The sequence below is a fragment of the Dendropsophus ebraccatus genome, chromosome 9 (assembly GCF_027789765.1).
Source record: "Dendropsophus ebraccatus isolate aDenEbr1 chromosome 9, aDenEbr1.pat, whole genome shotgun sequence".
Lineage (NCBI taxonomy): Eukaryota > Metazoa > Chordata > Amphibia > Anura > Hylidae > Dendropsophus > Dendropsophus ebraccatus.
In genome coordinates, this window is record NC_091462.1 from 73,608,230 (window position 1) to 73,623,955 (window position 15,726).

The following is a 15,726-nucleotide window of genomic DNA, read 5'->3' on the forward strand; positions in this document are numbered from 1 at the left end:
AGTGCAAGTGAGGACATATGACGTAGGGGTACGTCATATGTCCTTAAGAGGTTAAAGGACAACTCTGGCCAAAAGTATTTTTTGATATGTTATTACTTATGGAAAGTTAGACAAATTTCTAATGTACATTAATTATGGGAAATGCACATTTACTGCTATTTCCCTTAATTTAGTAGATCATGAAGACTTCAATTTCTCAGAAATTCTGTTACGTCACGAATCAGGGTGTAATTACAAAGGAGTGTCCAGCAGGGGGTGCACTACATATAGAAGTTAATGAGTACCATTGACTTCTATATATAGTGCGCCCCCTGCTGGACACTCCATTGAAAATTACATGGATGCGTATGTAAAAATGTAATGTAATGTACAGTATGTTTTTGATTGAATACATTTATGGAATACTTTGGGGAGCAAGAGCAACCCTGATGTGTTGGGCCACGTAGCAGCCCCTGTATGTAGAGGTGCACACCTCTTGGAAAGAGTTCACATTACCTATTGCATTGTTACAAATTACCAATAACTTTGTGTTGTTTAGTCTAAATCTGAACTTCCTGTTTTCCTCTTCTTTTGTTTTTCTCACCTACACCTAAAAAAAAAAAAAAAACTGCCATCCTCCCTAATCCCAACCTCTCAGTTCTATCTTCCAGATATTGCCCATGCATGCTGTTTTCTGAAATGTGCTACCTTAGACTAGCAGAATTTTTCTTAAAATCCAGTTTTGTGTGTCCTAACCCCCCCCCCCCCCCCCCATCTTTTTAGGCAGGCTTATCAGGTTCCATAATAAGCAGTTGCTACTACTATTACCCCAGCCTTGCTGGACTATAGGAGAAATAAAACAATTTCTACCTTCTGCCTTTTGTCTTTACCTCCTATCCTTTACCTTACCTATCCCATAGTCTGTAGTGCTTGCCAGCAGGGCACTCACATCCCTTGTTTGAGTTGATGCTTAGGGCCCTATTACACGTCCCGATATTGAGGAGGAAGTTACCGCCGGCACTCTCTTCCTCCTCGTTCCCTACTCACTGTCTGTGGATTAACACGCACAGACATCGAGCAAGGAAGAGCAGGGGGGCCACGGGGGGCCCATAGAAGAGAAGAGAGAGGTGGTCTGCTGACGCTGCTCCTATTACTCGGTGCCACAGGCAGCAGACCGTCGTTATCGTTGTCTGGTTTTTAGAACATGCTGACAACAATCAGCGGACATTGTGCATGTAGGCTGATCGTTGCTTTTCAACATGTCTTATTCGATTATCAACTGTAACGGACAGTAATTGACCAAGTATGGCCGACATTCGTTTCATGTAATAGGAACTGATTACTGTCTGTATATATATATACCTCCAACTGATAATTACTTTGTGTAATAGGGCCCTTAGTGTGAAATTCAGCAATGCCTAATTATTGTCTGTATATATACTCTCAGAACTGTAAAGTGCTGTAAAATATGCTGGCGCTTTAGCAATATTATTATTTGGTACATGGTATAAGAAACACTAAACTCAACGTTCAATAGTCTGCTTTTCTTTTATTATGGGTAAAGTAGCTAAAACGCTACCGGGAGCTGAATTCCTGCATTGAGTTATGCAGGACAAAAAAATATTTAAAAAAACATAATCATTGCATTAGTCCACCAAAAAGACATCACACTGTTGTTCAATAAAAGTGAACAAGGAAACAAATAGTTCTGTTTTCAGACAGTAAAATCATCTGACACATTCAACAAAGGTTATCAAATACTATATATACATTAAATTATCAATGTGCACCTTAAGAATATTGTTTCTCTTAATACGGATATATATCAAAAATATTTTATTCCCCGCAGCGAATGATGACCATGCCTGCTGATTTATGATTGCTACATGGGTCAGTTACTAGGGATGTGAAATTCAGCAGTCTGTGGGATAATGGCTATGTTATTCCTTCAGTACCTTTAATAACAGCAATAACACAATGTATCTAAACCATAGAAAAATCATTTTGTATAAAAATGCAATAGTGTCAATGAAGTTGAGCATCAAGGTCATACTTTTCACAAAATTTGTCTGTAAATGGAATACAGGTTAAATACTCGCACCATTCACACTTGATATGATAAAAGTAAAATAAAACCACAAGTCCTGAGAAAAGTCCAAAAAATATTAAAAGAAAAATTATAATTTGGCACCTTTTCCGGTACATGTCAAACTTGCCGAAACTAATGTAAGGAAGAAATGCAAAAGACAAAAAGAAACCACTAATAAAGCCGGAAATATGAGCAAAATTGTCAATCCATGGAAGAAGGCCAAATGTGAATAGGAAGATGACAACAGCGAAGAGTTTTATGAATGCCCTCCACGGTCTTTCTAGAATCTGCCAGCTTTGGAAAAGCTCAACAAAAAGACATGCCAAGATTCCAAACTGTGATCCAGCTGGTCCAACCTGGAAAAAATAAAGGCATAGTGTCAATTTCTAAATACCTTACATAAAATTACATTGAATTTATAGATATATAGTACTTTAGGGAAAAAAAAAAAAAAAAACATGCATGTGTTGCTTCAATCCTCAAATGTGTTTTAACATTTAATGGTTGATACATTAAAAAAAAAATTAGTTATTGTAGGTTGAGGTCTGATCTCTTCTGTGTTCAGTCCAAGTTCAAAGGAATTGTGAAGCTTGATGTCATGCCCATGCCTGTTCGGATCCCAGCGAGGCCCTCAGCTCGTGGTATATGGATACACCCTTAGCCATGTTTTGTATTTGAATTCTATGTTTTATTTGCACAAGTCTGAACACTGTCTGAACATAGCTCTACTCCCTCTGCTCTGGTGATTCATTTCTTATCACACCCAGTTCTTCCCTATTAAGTTCACTCTGGCCACTTAACAGTTAAACTCTGTTTTGCTTAGGTGATTGATGTCTAGTCTTTTCACTCACCCTTTGCTGTGCCAGTCTGTGTTCTGTGTGCCTGGTACAATGAATGACGTGCTGGACCAGGTCTATGGCCGCCTATAAAGTGTTCGGAGGAGCAGTAGTTTTGGCCAGCTATTGAGCATGCTTTTGTTTTTTTACTATCCCTGTCTTCCTGTTTATGGCTTACCTTACCTTGGGTTTTGTACCTCTGTTTGTGGATTCTGACTTAGTACCACACTACTGTATGTGGATGACCTCTGCCTGTCTATTGGTTTGTCTCTGGCTCTTACTTTGTTCCTGTTCATGACTACCTGGTTTTGACCCGGCCCGTTTGACTATTCCCTGATGTTTGTCTGTTTTGTTTTATGTTGACAACCCTTGGTGCAAGTTAGAGTTTTTCACCAAGTTGCCCGCAGTTGTATAGGGCTGTCTGAGGCAGGTAGGCAGGAACAGCTGAGTTAGGCTGAGAGCAAGGCTCACTGTCGTGTCCTTCCTGTACCCATATAGGTATTCCGTTATAGCCAAGCCAGGGGCAGATTTAGGGTACCACGGTCCCCAGGCAGTTCAGAAATTGTGGGCCCCCTGCTAACTACATGCTCCCTGGGGGGGTAGTTGTGCTATGGATCACTGCTGAATAAGCCACAGAGTGGCCCAAAAAAGACCTAAATTTCCCAATACACCTACTTAGTGTTTTTAAACTATATACTTTATTATATATTAATTAACAAAACACATTTGTAAAAATGCTCTGCACCAGTCTGCAGCCAGGTTAGGCTGGATATATAGCTGCATGTGGCCAATGTTAGCGTTCGTTCTGTGTATATGGCTGAAACTACCGCTGTTTTTCCAGATTATGTTATACTGGAGGGATTGCGCAACTTTTACATGAGTATTTTGGTAACGAATATCTAGTTTAGGGTCTTTTTTGGGCCACTCTGGAATGGCTCCTGGTATAATGGCTCCTACTACAGTACATGACACCTGGCTCTGTGGGGACAAACAAAACTTAAAAAACTTTACATTTCTCTCTTGTGGGGTCTGAAGCACATGTTAGAGCTTTTCCTCTGTGTGGGTCTCTGTTTGCAGGTGCTGGGGTGGCAGGGGGGATCAGAGTGACCAGGTGTATAAGCAGAGCTCATGCTGCATTTACACGGAACGATTATCGCTTGAACTTTCGCAATAACGATCGCATTTGAGCGATAATTGCGCCGTGTAAACACAGCAAACGATCAAGCTATGAGCAAAAAATAGTTCATTTTGATCTTTCAACATGTTCTCAAATCATCGTTCATCATTCGTTAAAATTCGCAGATCGTTTCGTGTAAACAGTCTTTCAAAGATTCACCCTATGTAAAAGATGGGCTTAAGCGATCTTAAAAACGATCGCATTAATGATTCTTCTTACGAATTTTCTTACAATCTTTCTAACGATTTATTCTTCTAAACGCTGATCGTTATAAAAACCAAATCATTGCTTCAAAATCGTTAAACGATCGATTGGGCAAATTATTGCTTTGTGTAAACGCAGCATCAGTAATGGCAATGAATGGTTACTCTACCTGCTTGGGGGGGTGGCTGCAGTGATTAGTGCTATGAGCTGCTGTTCCCCTGTGGTTGCTGTGAGGTTAACTCCTGTCAGCTATCATTTCAAAAAACTTTGCAGAAATCAATTAATATAAGAAAGTCTGTAATAGATTTTATTAGGCAAAAGAGCTTCCTTCTGTACTCACACACAAGCCTGTTTTTCCTCAACCGCCCCCCCTCCCCCTGTTTTCTAATCATTACTAAGGTAAAACGCACTACAGCAAAATCCATTGAAAGCCAATGGAGGGAGTGGAGCTGAGAAGGAAACTAGCTGTATTAACATGTGAGAACGCTCAACACTGGTCTGGGAACTTATGAAGATTTGTTAAACTGAGGAAGATTTGCAGGATCCTGTTTTAGGCTATGTTCACACTACGTATATGTCCGGCCACATATTTTTGCGGACGGACACATACGCGGTAAACTCCGGCCGGGAATTTACGCAAGTTGCGGCCGGCTACGTACGGACTGCGAACTTACGCCCGTAGTCTACTTACGCTTCCCGAGCGCCCTACGTAGCGATCTGACAGCGGTCTTTTACTTGGAAATCTTCGCCTAGCCCCGGACACCCCAAAGAACCTTTTGGATCAGCACAAAAAGCTTGCAAAATGAAGAAATCACCACTACGTACGGAACCGCATGTAACGCTACGGGCGTAAGTTATGGCATTTTTGTCCCCAAACAATGGTCTGGTTCATTTTTTACGGCGCCGCGTACGATCCGGGCGTAAGTTCGTACGTAGTGTGAACTGTGCAGCCGTACATTGTATACTTTCCATTGTACGCAAACTACGTAAGTTTCCGGCCGCTTATTCACGGAACGCGCTACGTCCGGAGACTTACGTAGTGTGAACATAGCCTAAGTGTGTATATAGTGTCTGTGCTGGCACAGAAGCTAGTCTGCATTCACACTGCAACTATCCTTTGAGAAAGCAGACACACATACATTGCAGGGTGGTAACCAGGGGAAAATGCCATATACTAGGGATAGAATAGCCAGATATAGTCCTGATCCTCATTTTCATTATGGTGCAATAAAAGAAAATTGCTATTTTAGCTAAGTTTAAAAAAAAAATGTAATTCTTTTATCTATTTTTTTTTCTTTTATTATTTTTTCCATATACATCTCACTATCAGTCTCTGTATCTATAATAACTCTGTATCTAGCATAACTCCTGTGCATCAAGCTCGATGTCTGGGGGTTATGCTAGACTCTGATCTATCTTTTACTCCCTATATCTAAGCTCTTGCTTGCTCCTGTCACCTACATCTCAAAAGCATCTCCAGAATCCGCCCATTTCTCACCACTGACACAGCTCAGACTCTTACTGTTGCCCTGATCCATTCCCGTCTTGACTAAACTCCTTACTAGGGATGGTCCAAACCGAGTTCGGTTCGGGTTCGTACGAACCCGAACTCTCGGTAATGATTCCCGCTGTCTGCCCGCTCTGTGCAGCGGGCGGATCCAGCGGGAGGACCGCCTGGAAAACTGGGATACAGCCATAGCCACAGGCTGTATCCCAGTTTTCCAGTCGGTCCTCCCACTGTATCCACAGAGCGGGCAGACAGTGGGAATCTGATGCCAAGCGTTCGGGTTCATACGAACCCGAACCTTGGTGGGTTTGGACCATCCCTACTCCTTACTTATTGGTCTTCCTTTCTCTAAGCTCTCCCCTCTCCAGTCTATCCTGAACGCAGCAGCCAGACTCATCTTCCTCTCCAGCCGTTACACTGAAGTCTCCCCCCTGTGCCAGTCACTGCATTTGTTGCCCATTAAATCCAGAGTTCAGTTTAAACTCCTTACCCTCATCCATAAAGCTCTCCACAACTCTGCCCCTCCATACATCTCCTCCCTCATCTCCACCTACCATCCTTCACGTGCTCTGCGTTCTACTATATCTTCGACAGTCCCATGCACTTTATACATTTTACCTGTAACAAGGCGTTTAACTGGCTCGTCCAGCCACTTCTATGTACAATGGCTTGACCAGGGGCAAATAAAGCACTTGTGCCTCGTGTCACCCCCATTTCGTAGTCTGTACGCTCTCACGAACAGGACTCATATTTATGATGTATTTTTATTTATGCTAATTATTTAATTTTATGTAATTGTAACCCCTTTACTGTGTAAAAAAAAGCACTGCGTAATCTGTTGGCGCTATACAAATAAACATTATTATTATATATATATACAGAGCCACGTTTTGTGTAAATTTTTGAGAAGGTAAATTTTTCATACCATGCAAGTTATGGTAAAATGGACACATTATCTGTAATCTGTGGGTCATTATGATTACAGCAATACCCAACTTAGGCTAGGTTCACACCAGTATTTTACCCTCCGCCTTAACTCCTTATTTTTTCTGTTTTGCTAACAAAGAATCTTTCTTTATACAGTGTTAAGTCCCCCCTAGGAGACTATTATAAGCAATCACTGTATTGATTATACTAATCAATACAATGCAAGAAGATTCCATTAATAAGTTAGATTAGTACTCTGCTAGTAGAACCTACCTGATGCAGACTTTATTCACACAGCCAATATGGCCAGCACAAAGGCCTAGTAAATGTGTCAATTTGCCCTATTAACTGATCATCACTGTATAATTGCGTTGTGGAGGTGTCAGTCACTCACAGGGACGGATTAACTTTACCATAGACCCCGGGCTGTTCACCAAGCCTAGGCCCCCTCTACCCCATGTAACTATGGCAGCACTAGCGTGGTGTTCAAAGTACAGGTTAGATAATATTATGATGGCTTGATTTGTGCACAATTGCGGTAAAAAAGCAGGGATTTTTTGCGAATCATGGCAGAAATATAGCCAGGAGACAGTAATACTGCTGAAAGTAAAAGTGTTTTTGGGTGGCCATGGGCCCCCCAGGAGCTCAGGGCCCCGGGTTACTGCCCGAAAAGGACCTATTATAATCTGCTACTGGGCACTCAACACCCGCGGCAGTGTCATTTGCCTTTTAAATGCTGCAATTACTATTCATTATGCCATTTAAAAAATTAAATGACTGACATCTGCGGGATTGCTGATGTCAATCACCACTGTGAATGAAGTAGACCCAGCTTCTGAGCCCACTCCATACTCTTTCTCACATCTGCTGATGTAAATATACAGATCAGCAACGTGAAAGGGTAATGAGATATTATTCTACTTTGTCTAAAAGAAGTCCTAAACAACAAACAAAAAATGGTGGACTTTAATTACCTCAGCTCTATAAGGCAGGAAAATTGAACTTGTAAGATTACCAGTAATCCCACTTAAAATGTAAATGATAGAGATTCTATGCCAGCCTGCCAGCTTTTCCAAATCTCGAAGTATTGTCATCTGGAAACACACCGACACCAAACAGTGCAAGATGCTGCAAATATAAACATATAGTGGATTAGAACATGCCTGCACCAATTCTGCAACCTTTAACAACAGATACCAGGAAACATTGTAATAGTAATAATTACCTTTGCTGGGCACTGGTTTATATGTTTACATGACTATGTATATATATATATATATATATATATATATATATATATATATATATATATATAGCTAAACACTAGTTATATATTTACCGCAAAACAAGAACAGGGTCTATAGTTGGTATGGTCATAGCAGCCATGTACAAAACATCTTTTTTTGAAAGAGACAAGATATATTTTTGCATACCCAGCATGAAGGAACAGGGAAAGCCATAACCTATAGAACTGGTCTGGAACTTCTGGGTTCAGGAATGGCAGTAGACCACAAACATCATCCATGCAGTGAACCTAGAAATAACATAAATATTTCATCAATGTAATAAAATGCCCCTTGTCAACCCCTGACTGCCTACCGAGCTGGCATCACCGCTGAACAGATATCAATAAAAAACATATAGAACCATTGTTGTGTGTGTTTTTGTTTATGTCTGGGGTGTTTTTTTTCCATAAAAATGGCCTTTATTTGGCCCACGAATAGTGTCAAGGGGGCAAAGCCTATCATTCCCTGGGCCTTAGCACTGCTACACATCACTGTGCTGTATGCAAGTGCTCGTCCCTGATTATAGAAAGGGGCAGGCATACATCACAGTAAGACGTAGCAGTGCTGAGGGGCCTGTGAACAATAGGCCCTACCCTCTTGCCAATATTTACAGAACGAATAAAAGCCTTTTTGATGAAACACAGACACACAATAAAGATATGTTCTGAATTATTTTATTGATCTCTATCCAGTTGTGCCATCAGCTTTGTAGGAAGTCAAGGGGTGACAATGTCACTTTTCAGTAGAAAGCAAAGTCCAACAGCATCCGAGGTAGCCTGCTAAGATCCTTTACTAAATTGTATTTCAAGTACAAACAGAGAGCATGTACTTGGAAATGTAATTAAAGACTGGAACTTCTACCTTGGCTGCTATTGGACTTTGCTTTCTGATGATACTGATTTGTTTTTAAAGAAATCTAAGGCCCCAAACTAAGACAGTCAAAAATACCAATGCTTTTCTACTTAAAGTGGTACGTGCACTTGTGTAATAAAGTTATACAGCTTTGCAAATTACTTCAATTTTAAAAATCTCAATTCTTCCAGTACTAATCAGCTTCTGTATGTCCTACAGAAAGTTTTTTCATGACAGGAACTGTCAAAGATCAGAAGAGTTTTTCTTTCAACAGTTTCTACTTCTTTTGATATTTCCTGATATAGACAGAAGAGGCAGCAGAAGAGGCCTTTTCCTGCAGGGCATACAGCAGCTGATAACTATTGGAAGAACTGAGTTTTTGAGGTTGGTGCAGTGGGTCCATGCAGCAGTAGGTTCGCACATGCTTCATTAATCACTCTATAAGTCACGGTCTTACTCTTGAGATCACACAGGGATATGGGATATCTTAGAGGTCAGATCTCCCCTGTCCACTTACCCCCTGTCCTGTGGAGAACATTTTTTTTAGTAACTGGAATACTCCATTATTCTGTACCCTCTATATTATACACGCACATACATATTTAACACCCAGTAATCTTGACAGGCAGTGTACTAGGGTAAGTTGCAGTAAAATATACCTGTGAATTTAAACATTTTTGAGCATTCTGAATAACCAAATAAACAGTCTTGATGACATATTTGCTTGTCATTAAAGTCTCCCTGTTCTTTTAAAAAACGTTTGACATGTCCTAATTACATTTCAAAGGGTTTGATTGGTCATTTTCTTTGTCCTGAGACCCCCACCAATCGTTAGACAAAACCAGGAGAAGCACCTGGCAGAGCGCTTCACTCCCTGGCTGACTGCCATCTCAGATTCACTGCAGGAGATGGTCTCCATAGCCAACTTCAGTAACATGGAAAAGGGACAGATCTGGGGAAGAAGCGCTTCTCTTCGGTCTATGTAATGATCGGTGGGTGTCTGCTGAACTCCCCAATCAATCAAAACTTTTGGCATTTTTCTAGGAGGTTTTTTTTTTTTTTTTTTAATAGAGACAATGGGAGGATTTATCAAACATGGTGTAAAGTAAAACTGTCTCAGTTGCCCCTAGCAACCAATCAGATTCCATTTTTCATTCCTCACAGACTCTTTGGAAAATGAAAGGTGGAATCTGATTGGTTGCTAGGGGCAACTGAGCCAGTTTTACTTTACACCATGTTTAATATATGTCCCCCAATGCCCTATAAGTATTTTTTTCTTTATTTGTATTTATGTCTGCGTTAGATGTGCATGGCCACCTACACAGTGGTTGTAAACCTCCGTAAACCTAATGAAAGAGTTACCTGCGAACACAAAGTCGCTTCTTCATGGAAATATCCTTTCATGAAATCACAGTACTCTCTCGATGTTATTTTACAGCTGAAGAAATAGAAAATACATTAGTAATATTTATTAAAACATTATTTTCTGGCAAAATCATAAATGTGATAAATGATCTGGCCATCCTACTGTGTACAGGCTCATTCTTTGCCACTGTAGAAAGCTATAAACCTCATATGGACTCTGTCTCAGGCAACAAGCATCAATGTTTCCCTCCATGAATAATAATAGTCATCCAGCAACCTAGGTTCTATAAGGTTACAATTACTAGGATAATGTGGTTACCTTCCCTTCGTTCCAATACAACAGGGCCTGCCTGTTATTTCACAATTCATATGTAGATGGTTAGGGTAGCTTCCATTTGTGCTGTTAGTGCAGACCTACAAGCAAACAAGAAGCAAAAATAGTTACTATGCACGGGTAGGTATATCATATTAACACATTGGCATATACTTACTATTCCCACCCAAACAGTTTAGTGTTAGTTTTGCAATACATATTTGGAGCACAAAGTGTTAGAATGCTGTGATACTTTACAAGAAGAAACCCGAACAACCTAAAATTATTGCCTTGCCAGTGATCTCACAATCAAAAAGACTAGTATGTTTATCATTATATGACAACTACCTACAGCTCACGACAAACATACTTATCATGAGTGGTCCACAAGCAGCTAAACCATTACTGGTATCTATGTACTGTATACAAAATGATTTAAAGAAACGGACAGCTACCTACCGGCCACTTTGTGATGTCATCTGGCCACTCATGAGGAGGAACAGAAGCTGGTTCAGCACAAAACCTACAACATAATGCTCTTTTATTGAAAAGAAAGCACTTACACAGTATAACATACTTCATTTCAACGCTGTGTTAGGCAATGTCCATACTAGATAATACAAGGAGGGATACAGCTTTTTTCCTGCTAGATATACAGCTGGCTATATGCAAATAAAAGGGGCTCTGTGCTGCTTACTGAATACAGTTAGATATGCTCACCCAGTAAATTAGATACTATACTAAGCAAGGGCTACAAGTAACAAGGATTGCACTAGGATATTGCCCTTGTTTATAATGGAGAGGTATATTGGCTAAGCTGTCATACTATATCACTGCACATTTCATTTCCTGTTTATTTGACTTAGTTGGGTCAATGTCTAAACACTTCTTTTGCCTACTAGAAGCTAACAAGTTAAGCTGAGTTTTCTGGTTACAAAAACCTCTATTACTTTTTTAACAGTAAAAGTTTAGTTCAGATTCATGTAAGCAGTAATATATTAGGGAACCTTATTACCTGGGGTCCTGGCGACAAACCGATCCATAGTGCCTTTCACTTTTGTTTGCTAGTAGAGGGGTGCTCGAATGATACGGCCACTTTACCCACACAGCAAGTGTAGACTGGAAAAACAAAAAAATAGAGCATAAAAATAAATAAAAACTACAAACCTGTTACATAAAAATTCCATCAACGTAAAATATAATAGGCACTATTAGAGATCAGTGTAACTCGAGTATGCTTTGTTTGGAATTTTAATACCGGGGGCTAAAAAATTGTATGCAGCCCTAGGGAGTCCTGGAAAACCAGGATACAGTTATAGGGATTTCAACTGTCCCCCTTAATCAATGAAGCGGATAGTGGCCTGTTCACCCTCTATGGGGTTTACGAACATTGCCAAGTACTAAGCAAGGCAACATTAATAATATCCATAGGGTTAATCAGTTGCACATTATGTATTAATCCCCTAATAGAGAACAAGGCTATGATATTACAGAATACAGTCTTACTGAACACTCCTCTTCCGAGGTCTGAATACATCCCGATTTGTCATTTCTCACACAGCACGCAGAGTGCTTCTCTTTTTCTCTTTTCTTCTGTATTAAACTGTACACTTGCTGATCTTGTCTCATGCACGGTGAAAATTTAGCTCCAAGATGTATTAAATCTTCCTGGAAGAATTTACAGTTCACAAATAAGAATTATTTATTCGCACAATAAATTACATACATTGTCATTTCTTCATTGCACAGCTATCTCTTCACCAATTCTTCACCAGTGGATCCCTACCTAGTGAGGGAGAGCTTGTGCCCCATGGGTACCCTGCCTATATATGCCATTCTATATGCCCATCAACAGTATGGCATGTGGCATTCCCAGATCTTATTACTTCAATACTAGACCGTCAAAGTGTATTTGACAACTGAGAAATGCAAACACAATAATGTAAGTACTGACGTCAAACAATAGCCGCTCTGAATGAAATCACACAGACTGGAAGGAATGCACTTACTTATTTCATCACTGAGCTATAGAGCTCTATGAGATTACATGATAATCAGGCTAACAGACTATATGATAGCCTCTACTTGTAGTCTCTATTTACACACTATAGCTATTTTATTTTTACAGTAAAAGGAGACTACACATGTAACACTCATATCCCCCATGTATGATATGAAATATATGTTTTCCCATAGTTGATATGATAACTCAATATTTGCTTTAATGAAGATAGAGTTAGCAATAGACCTGAGCAAACTTTGAGCATGCGAGAGTTCATCCAAACCTGAGTGTGCAGCATTTGATTAGCGGTGGCTGCTGAAGTAGTTTAAAGCCCTAAGACCGCCTGGAAAACATGCATACAGCAATAGGCTGTAGGGGTTCGGGCGAACTCGAGCATGCTCCAAGTTCGCTCAACTCTAGTTAGCAACATCCAAAACTCAACAATATTCTTGAAGACAATGTAGCCAATTACAAACAGCTTCATAGAAAGGAGACCACCTGTCACTGTGGTCTTACTGAGCTTGTAATTACCCTTGTATCAGGATGGTTATTACTGTCTGGCCATGCAACAATGACAATAATACATGACGATGAAAAGGATCCAGTGTTTACTATATACTACATGTAAGTAGGTACAGTTCCATTAAACACCTAAAATAATATATCTGACATATTATAAAACATATGATAAAAAATAGAATAAAAAGTGCTCAAAAATTAACATCTTCATAAATGTGGTACTGACACATACTAATATCATGGTAATATCATAATGTCAAAAATAAAAACTATAAACTTATAGGGGTCTGATTTTTGGGGGGAAAAAAGGTACTGTCCCACAAACTTGCATAATTTTCTCCTGGACCACAAAATACGACTTAAAAAATATTTATATCATGGGTCTTAGAAGGTGAGGAGGACAACAAACATAAGCCAAAAACTGGTGGGTCGGGAAGAGGTTGAAATAATTGATTAAAAAAAACTGGTGGACATTGGTTATGCCTTGACTAATGACAGCTAGCTGCCTTGCGTTTTAGGGTACTCTCTATAATACTGTTAGGGCTGAGTGAGTACTATTGTGCTTTTGCCATGGTTTTTTTAGGAATAAATATAAGTAATACAAAACAAATCAGTTTTGCAAAAAATTGTTGGAATGCACAGCAACAAACCTGAAGGTATGATAAGGTGATTGACAGATGCAGATAATAGGATGATAATCATCTCTTTACCGATTCCCTTTATCAATAAATTAGATGGGGATGGGGCCAATAATACTATAGAAAGTGTTGGAGTTCACCGAGAGAAAGCATTGCTTGGCGGTAAGTGAGCTCAAGAACTGGTTAAACATCACTGGCACTATAAAACAGACATTTCTGGCGTGACAGATTATGATATGCAAAACTTTTAAAGAACTTAAGAATGTGAAGAATAGCTTTCAAGTGAGTCATAGGAAAATAACAGATGAGATAAGCTGCAACTGAATAGAGGACAAAGTAATCCATCCTAATGCTGTTAGTAAAATATCCTCATAAAGTGTCTGAAGGCACGGTCACACATATGTGGTGGGGAGGAGGATTTAGAATTCTTGTGTTCAGATGCTAGTGTATGGCAGAAACTAGAAAAAACTCCTTGGCCGTGATTGCCTTCTTTCTTAAAGTAGTCACAGCCCCTACATAGTGTGTGTGAAGTAGTCTGTTCCCCAAAGCGGGGGACAAAACCCTTTAAGGGAACGTAGGCACTGGAAATGGAAGGCGTATTCCTTACCTAGCCAATGACTAGATCAGCACTTATACAGTGAGCAGGGCCGCACAAATCTTTGTTAGACTATTTGTTGTGCCCTTTACTTTTATCATTCTTTGGCTGTACACCCCAGTGGCAGATTATAAAATGGGTCGCCCAAAACAAACTTACGGTACAAACACACTGGGCGTATTCGCAGCGGATGGACATCCCGCTGTGAGTATGTCGGCAGCCCGCCCAGTTAATCCCCCTGTCACCGGAGTGAATACTTCATCTTCTCCCCGCCCCGGCTTGCTTCAGGGGTTCACGGCACGTCCCGCTCGGTCAATCAGTGCGCTGCCCCACCACAGCGCACTGATTGGCTGAGCGGGACGTGAAGATGCCGGGTGCCCCGAAGCAAGCCGGAGCAGGGATAAGGTGAAGTATATGCTCTGGCGATTGGGGGTTAACGGGGCGGCTGACATACTCACAGCGGGATACCCATCTTGCTGCAAGTTTGTCTGCCCATAGAGTGTACAGGGCAGGGATTCACAGCAGATACGCCCAGTGTGTTAGTACCCATATACTATCTGTGCAGAATGGGCTGCAATTCTTTCTCGATTTGTACAAAAGTTTGTGTGAGCATATTTTTATTCCGCCACTGACACACCCCTATTACATGTGCCAATGTGTCAATGTGCAGCTGACAATGATTTTTTAACCTTTCAAAACGCAGCAGTCAGCCAGAGAACATACACTTGCTCATTTGTCAGCTGATTGGGCGGCCCATTACATAGGGCAATAATCACTTCTGTGTAGTAGGACCTCAAGTTTATCATGTGCTGCCAGTGTCAGATTTTCAGGGACATGCCCTATTGACAAATGCCCAGTTGTTAGTTTATTCATAAATTTGTAAAAGGTACACCAAGGAATGGCATAATGTAAATGTGCACCAGCATTAGTGTTACATGGACAAAACAAGTAGGTACATTTACCATAAAATGAATGACGAAGCCTCAAAAATAATATTTGGAGGTGAAATTCGAAATTCGGGCAAGAATGTTACAATTTCACAAATTTTGGGTGATTTCCAGGTTTACGTAATGCACTTTACAGCATAACTGACATCTTCCCCCCCCCCACAATGCAAAAGCGGAGGAGGCCTCAGCGCCGCAACAATGCTGATCCCAGCTCAGCATTTGATTGCTATGGGCTCAAGCTGTAAGCCCATAGTAATTGAACAATGATCTCTCAATGATCAATGAAGTACATATGAACTGCACTGATCACTATGAGAGATCAATGTAAATCTGGGGGGCTACAAATTGCAATGTAAAAAAAAAAGTTTTTTTTTAAATATAATTTTATAAAAAAATAATATAAAAAAAAAAACATTTGGCATTGCTGCACGCGGAATCCCTTAGACTAGTAATCTATGACATTCTTGATTTCACATGGTAAACGAAATAA

General features: G+C 40.2%; 1 protein-coding gene across 2 annotated transcripts in view; it reads right to left on the reverse strand.

Annotated features, from left to right (window-relative positions):
* Nucleotides 1-1,520: 1,520 nt before the first annotated feature.
* The window catches only part of RHBDF1 (rhomboid 5 homolog 1), a 111,064-nt gene continuing 96,858 nt past the window's right edge, over nucleotides 1,521-15,726 (reverse strand). For both annotated transcript variants that reach the window (XM_069983644.1, XM_069983643.1), the window contains exons 11-18: nucleotides 12,042-12,203; nucleotides 11,551-11,654; nucleotides 10,995-11,058; nucleotides 10,542-10,636; nucleotides 10,220-10,295; nucleotides 8,153-8,253; nucleotides 7,694-7,847; nucleotides 1,521-2,424 (exon numbers count right to left, since the gene is read on the reverse strand). In XM_069983644.1, the coding sequence (XP_069839745.1) occupies nucleotides 2,005-2,424; nucleotides 7,694-7,847; nucleotides 8,153-8,253; nucleotides 10,220-10,295; nucleotides 10,542-10,636; nucleotides 10,995-11,058; nucleotides 11,551-11,654; nucleotides 12,042-12,203 (1,176 nt within the window). In that variant the 3' untranslated portion in view covers nucleotides 1,521-2,004. The remainder of the gene's footprint in view (nucleotides 2,425-7,693; nucleotides 7,848-8,152; nucleotides 8,254-10,219; nucleotides 10,296-10,541; nucleotides 10,637-10,994; nucleotides 11,059-11,550; nucleotides 11,655-12,041; nucleotides 12,204-15,726) is intronic.